Source organism: Silurus meridionalis, chromosome 15 (assembly GCF_014805685.1).
Source record: "Silurus meridionalis isolate SWU-2019-XX chromosome 15, ASM1480568v1, whole genome shotgun sequence".
Lineage (NCBI taxonomy): Eukaryota > Metazoa > Chordata > Actinopteri > Siluriformes > Siluridae > Silurus > Silurus meridionalis.
This window is the reverse complement of record NC_060898.1, coordinates 12339458-12345457: the sequence shown is the minus strand read 5'-3', so window position 1 is coordinate 12345457 and position 6000 is coordinate 12339458. Positions and strand designations below refer to the sequence as shown.

General features: G+C 40.7%; 1 protein-coding gene across 3 annotated transcripts in view; it reads left to right on the top strand.

The window, feature by feature from the left end:
• The first annotated feature begins 1148 nt into the window (after positions 1 to 1148).
• tnksa (tankyrase, TRF1-interacting ankyrin-related ADP-ribose polymerase a) overlaps positions 1149 to 6000 on the top strand; it is a 99581-nt gene continuing 94729 nt past the window's right edge. For 2 of the 3 annotated variants that reach the window (XM_046867534.1, XM_046867532.1), the window contains exons 1-2: positions 1150 to 1725; positions 4240 to 4464. In XM_046867534.1, the coding sequence (XP_046723490.1) occupies positions 1266 to 1725; positions 4240 to 4464 (685 nt within the window). In that variant the 5' untranslated portion in view covers positions 1150 to 1265. Of the gene's footprint in view, positions 1726 to 4239; positions 4465 to 6000 lie in introns of all 3 variants that reach the window. The other variant, XM_046867533.1, reaches the window with a different exon arrangement.

Below are 6000 nucleotides of genomic sequence, written 5' to 3'. Positions count from 1 at the left end.
AGCTTTTCTCTTGTTTGTGCTGCTTCTTAGGTTAGCTTCTATCCAGTCATATTTCAGCCATCACATCATGTGTTCCCAGGGTCAAAGAAATCTGCGTGAGGCCTAAAGAATGAACAATGCGAGTGGATGTAGCTTAAAGTACATGTCGTACTTGTAAAGCTGATGCTTTGATCAATAAGATTTAGAGCCATCTAGCAGGGGTCCAATAAAGATGCCATTTTCATGGCCTTTGATTTGATGGTCAGAGAGCACAATAGTCAGAGCTCACAAAACAGGTCTGGAGCAAACTCCATAAGCTAAACAAAATTTGTGTGAATGTAATAGCTGTTTTTTTTATTACACATTGACTGATATAGGAGAAGAAACTGATATGATCAGAGATATACTTACAAGCAGAAATGACAAAATGACGTATATCCTTAACTGAAGTAGAAGTACAGATACTTATGTTTTAAAACACTCATTGATACAAAAGAATTTCAAAAGTTGTTATCTAATGAAGGTATCCAGGCTAAACAACCACTATATAGAACCCAAGCAGAGAAAAGATGATAATGATCAGGAATGTCTCTGTTCTCAGTCATGTTTTCATCGCTGACTCCCTCTGTCTCATCCATGTTAACCCAAACTTCTTGTTGCCTTCTGCTCATTGTTAGCTTTGTAATCTAGACAACAGTGGTAGATTGAAAAAGCCGTGCAATGACAAGAAATAGGTTGATTGGCTGAAAACGGTGCACGATGAGACGAAAAAATATTGATAAAGACTAAAAAAAAAAAAAAAAAAAAAAATACTGGTTTGAAAATGTAAGAAGTAGAAAGTACACATATTTGTGTAAAGAAATGTAATGAGTGAAAGTAAAAGGTTGTCCAAAAAATAGTGAAGTAATGATACGAAAAAAGGCTACTTAAGTACAGCAACGAATTATTTGTACTTCATCACTTCCCACCTACAATGATATTTAACACGTAATTTTCCATGAAACACGTTGTGCAAATGAAATGGAAATAATAATACATTCAATTAATATGGAAGTCAATCTATGACATTATTTGGTGACAGGTGATCCTGCATTTCTGATTGGCTTCTTATAAAGTATTTGCTCTGGTATCTTCTGATTGGAATCAAATCCTGGGTATATTTGCTATCACATGGCGCCACATGCGCGTGCAAACCGGAAGTTGGCCGCAACACTTCCCGGAAGTTCCCTCATCCTAGATTGTTGTTTTTGTTGCTAGCAGAGGGATTGTGGTGGAAAAAAAAAAACATGGCGACGTCTCGTCGCGCTTCTCAGCAGCAACACCAGAGTTTATCCTCCCCTCCGCGTATTGCCTCTAGTTCCCTCACCCCGCCTGGATCCCCTCCGGGCGCCGGCGTGGCGAGTCTTTCAGCAGCGGTTGGAGGCGAACAGGACGCCGCTGGAGATGCGGACCCGAGCGCGGCCTCCTCCTCTTCCTCCCCAGCTCCGCTCCGCAGTGCTAGCAGCACTAGCAGCAGCAGCACCAGCACTAGCAGCGCTAGCTCCCCGAGCACCACCGGAGCCTCCAGCCCGGATTCACCCAGCACGAGTCCGACGGGGACCTGCGCGAGTAGCGGCGCTTTTCGGGAGCTCTTTGAGGCCTGCAGGAATGGAGACGTGTCTCGGGTGAAGCGGCTTGTGGACTCGGTCAATGTTAACTCTAAAGATATGGCCGGGCGCAAATCCACTCCGCTGCACTTTGCTGCAGGTAAACGACATTACAGCCCCTGTTTTACCCCCCAGGGGTAATTCTCTGCTAGTTAGCGAGCTAACGCTAATCCCAACAGTCCGCTGGCTCGCTCCCAAACAGCTGAGATTCAGTTACATGTCTGTTTTCTAAAACCAGTTTCAGCGTTTTAGTTCAATACTTTTTACTGGTTTACAAACTATACATTGTGTAGGTAGAATAATTATTTTGACTAATGTACTAAATAAACACACATTTTAGGGTTGAATTCGATGGGGGTGGAGGCGGCGGCCACCCCAACATTACTGTACAGTTCCCTCAGATTTACTCTGCTCTTTTCCAAACTTAAAAACATGCACATCATGTGTACCTACTGTCTTTGCTTTCTCATGTTTAAAACACTGGTCTAGTAGTCAAGGATTCTTGCCATGAATCAGAATTTAAATCAGAATTGTCACGTCGTGTGTGTGTTGGGGTTCATACAAAAACACAGACAACTTTCTAATAAAGCGAATGAAACTGCCTGTTAAGTGAAAGGCGAAACTCACAATGCAATTTTAAAGTTTAAAAGAAAGGCAATGTGGATAAACATTCGTTCACCGATTTCTCATAACATTTTTAAGCCACGGCGAACATCACAGATACAAGATACAAAAGAAAATGAATAAAAACACTTCGGATCAGTAAACTAAAAAAATAAGGAAACAACCACAGACACTGTTTTCAGTTCCCATGTCAGCAAATCAACATGAATCAGCTAAATTGCTCAGCACAACATTGTTGCACTGAAAAACAGGCAGAAATGTAATTTCCCCCAATTGCCTAGAAATTGTTAAATACAGAATCTCGTGCCCCCGGGTTTATTGCGGAATTGCATTTGCCACATAACTCATTAGTTTGGCTGATTTTCCCGGTCTCTCGCGGATCGCACGATTCACTGAAAACTTTTAGGGAATTGTTTTGATGTTTTTCGTAGAAGTAAAATGTTAATACAGTACCGTATACATAAAATAGCAATTTTGGGGTGGTGTCCGTTTATCGCGGGCAGTTTTGGAACGTAACCACCATGATAAACGGGGGATTCCTGTATTTAAGTCCCTGCTGAAAAGATGCTTCTGGATCAGTCACGGCTCACGCACGTAAAAAATATTTATTCAAAACTCTTTTTCTTTTCACATTTTTTACAGCCTTATCATAAAGGACTGTTTTTGAACTTATAGGGAGAAAACTAGTAATTTTATGTGAAATCAGGCATTTTTTATTTGGTCGTTTAACTTTTTTGAACAGTCAAAACACCAAAGTACATCAACACCGCATTCAATAATGCTTTTTCTTTGCTGTTACACATTCAGCCAATACTCACTATCAGTGGAATACAATCATAATAAAAGCACATGGAAATGAAAGTTGTTAATCAGTCCTTCACTTATTCAAAAATTTTTATATGCAGCCAAAAATAATCCCATGTTCTTCCTCGCTATGCAGTCTTTCCAACATGCGCTCGTATGAAGCAATTTCAATCATGCCATCGATCGTGAAATCAGACATTAAACAAACCAAAATAGCATGAGCCTCGTTTATAGCACCACTGCGAAGATTCGACTGTCAGATCGGTAGTCGAATCAGGTTCCTCCTATCGAAGTGTTAAATCTTTCACTATTCGCGGGTCACTCCTACTTTAAACTCTGTAGATACTGTAAAACTATATATTATATATCATTGTCTTACTATATCTGTGCATATGTAAATATTTTACACTGCTATCAATGCACTTCTGGTTAGATGCTAACTGCATTTGTTGACTTGTACCGTAACTTGTGCACTAACAATAAAGACGAATCAAATCTAATAATAATAAAAGTCCAAGTTTAGGACCAGACATTGTAGCACCTTTTCGTCATATTGTCTCCTGTCCAATCTGAACCCAGGCGTGAAGAGGAGAGCGTGAAGCGTAATTGAATCCTGTGTCTCCATCCTGTCTTCAATGGAAGATTAGTACAAGAAGTTCAGTTGAAAGTGTGTGATGGGGAACGAGGATCAAACGAGTTGTTGGAATGTAGGCCGGGTTTATATTAATAATAAATGCTTGTATATTGGAAGCACGCAGCTTGGAATGTGGAAACGTTCCTGATTCGTGTCTGAATTTGTGTTCACTCACAGATGAGACGGGTTTTGTCTCAGATGTTCCTTGGCTTGTCTCTGTGATCTTGATTAGTTCATCATGTAGAAAGTTGTCATGTTAAACTGGAAGTTATTTAACCGCGTGCTCACAGAACCGGACTGACGTTTTTCTCGGCACGCTCACGTCACTGCTCTGGAAGACTTGTTTGCGTCACTTCACTCGTTTTTGACGATCAACAAATGAAAGTCCCAGCTGGTTTGGGCGGTTTCTGTGGTAACCCGGTTAACCATAACCAGGCACGGGGTTAAGTGGCCTTCTGAGAACGTAACATCACTGTAATCAGGCATGTGTGTTAGTTTGATGGTGCACGTATGATCCGACATACAGTTTATAATGTGTACCTTTTCCCTCAGGTTTCGGAAGGAAGGACGTAGTGGAGCATCTTCTGCAGACGGGAGCAAACGTGCATGCCCGGGACGATGGCGGTCTGATCCCGCTTCACAACGCCTGCTCATTTGGCCATGCCGAGGTGGTTAGTCTGCTGCTGTGCCAGGGTGCCGACCCCAACGCCCGAGACAACTGGAACTACACGCCGCTCCACGAGGCCGCCATCAAGGGCAAAATCGACGTGTGCATAGGTAAGAGACTCTTACTAACTTGAAGTACTAACTAAAGTCCAGATTTCCCCAAATGTAGCTCATCAGCCAAGAATAGTTTGGTGTTTGTTTTGCTTTTGAAGCAGCACACTGGTGCTAATGTGCAATGTCTAAACTGTTTTGTTTCTAAACGTTAGCTGAAAGCTAAGAAGGAAGCATGCTGGTGAAAGAAATCCTGTTAGTGAGAACAAATTGGAAGTTTGTGACAAATAAAAAAAACTTTTACTGTAGCTGCACGCTGCCTCTGAAGATACAGCGAATGAGAACAACCTCCTCCTCACGAGAGGCCCTCTCTCCTCCACGCCCACCTTTATTTCATCTAATCAGGATAAAATTTTTAAAATCTTAGGTTGTACATATTATCAGGATATATTTAAATATATATACGGTTTGCCTAAACAATATATTAACTTGATCGTTAGACTTGACCTATGAGACACATGCAGTCAGTTACTATTATAGAGTCTAATGCATGTGTCTCATAGGTAATGTCCGATTTTAGGGAGGTTTAAGGACATGGCATACTTTACAGACAGTTAGTTGAGAGCACTTGGTCCTCTAGGGCAGGGGGTCTCCATTTGATACCGGGCTGCACAGGAAGAATAAAAACTTTCAAGTATTTATTTTGTATTATTTATTTGTTGACTTTTGCCGGTCTGCAGCAACTGCAGCATTTCGGTGAGCTCATACGTTTTCATTATACATGTAATAATGAAATTAAATCATATATGTAAACTAGCATAGATTTAAATCCCTCCTGACCCTAAATTTGAGAACTAGAGCATGATGTCTTATTGTTATTTTCACTATACGCTAATAGTAATTTATGTGTTCTTCTATATGCTACTTTTTAAGCGACGACGTCCACATTCATCTCGATAAATTTGTTTCAGCTTTTTCTGAGCTACTGCATGTTTTTTTTTAGGGCAATGTAAACTAGTAGTAGTGTGGACTACGAACGCAGAGATGTTTAAAAACAATGGAGCATTTTTAGCTTCGTGACGCCGTCACGTGACCCATTCAACTCAAAAGCAAGCAAGAAAGTGGACACGTCCCAGATTATATTTTCAACCCGAACGAAAGGAACGATGCAGAAATGACGCGGAGCAAAGTTTTTTAGGTCTCTATGCATGCGCAGTATAAGAATGCAGGAAAATGCAGTTCTCACATCTGTCCGGATTTCTATGGACGGAGCCGGAATGTACATAATGCTGTTCGCTTTGTGCTTCAACAACGCAGAATCCTATTTGTCAACAAAATGAAAAGGAGTATTCCAAAGCAGTGTAAAACGTCTGACTAACCATATATGTGGTGTGGACTTCTGGCAATTTAAATGCTCTGCAAACATTTCATATATATATATATATATATATATATATAATATATATTATATACCACCTAATATTCTTTTCCATTTCTAACCAGGCAGAATTTGTCATGTGGCTTATAGTCCAGATAATACGGTACTTAACGAAGTGTCTCAGGACGTACAGGAGATGTATGGCTTTAATTTCTCAC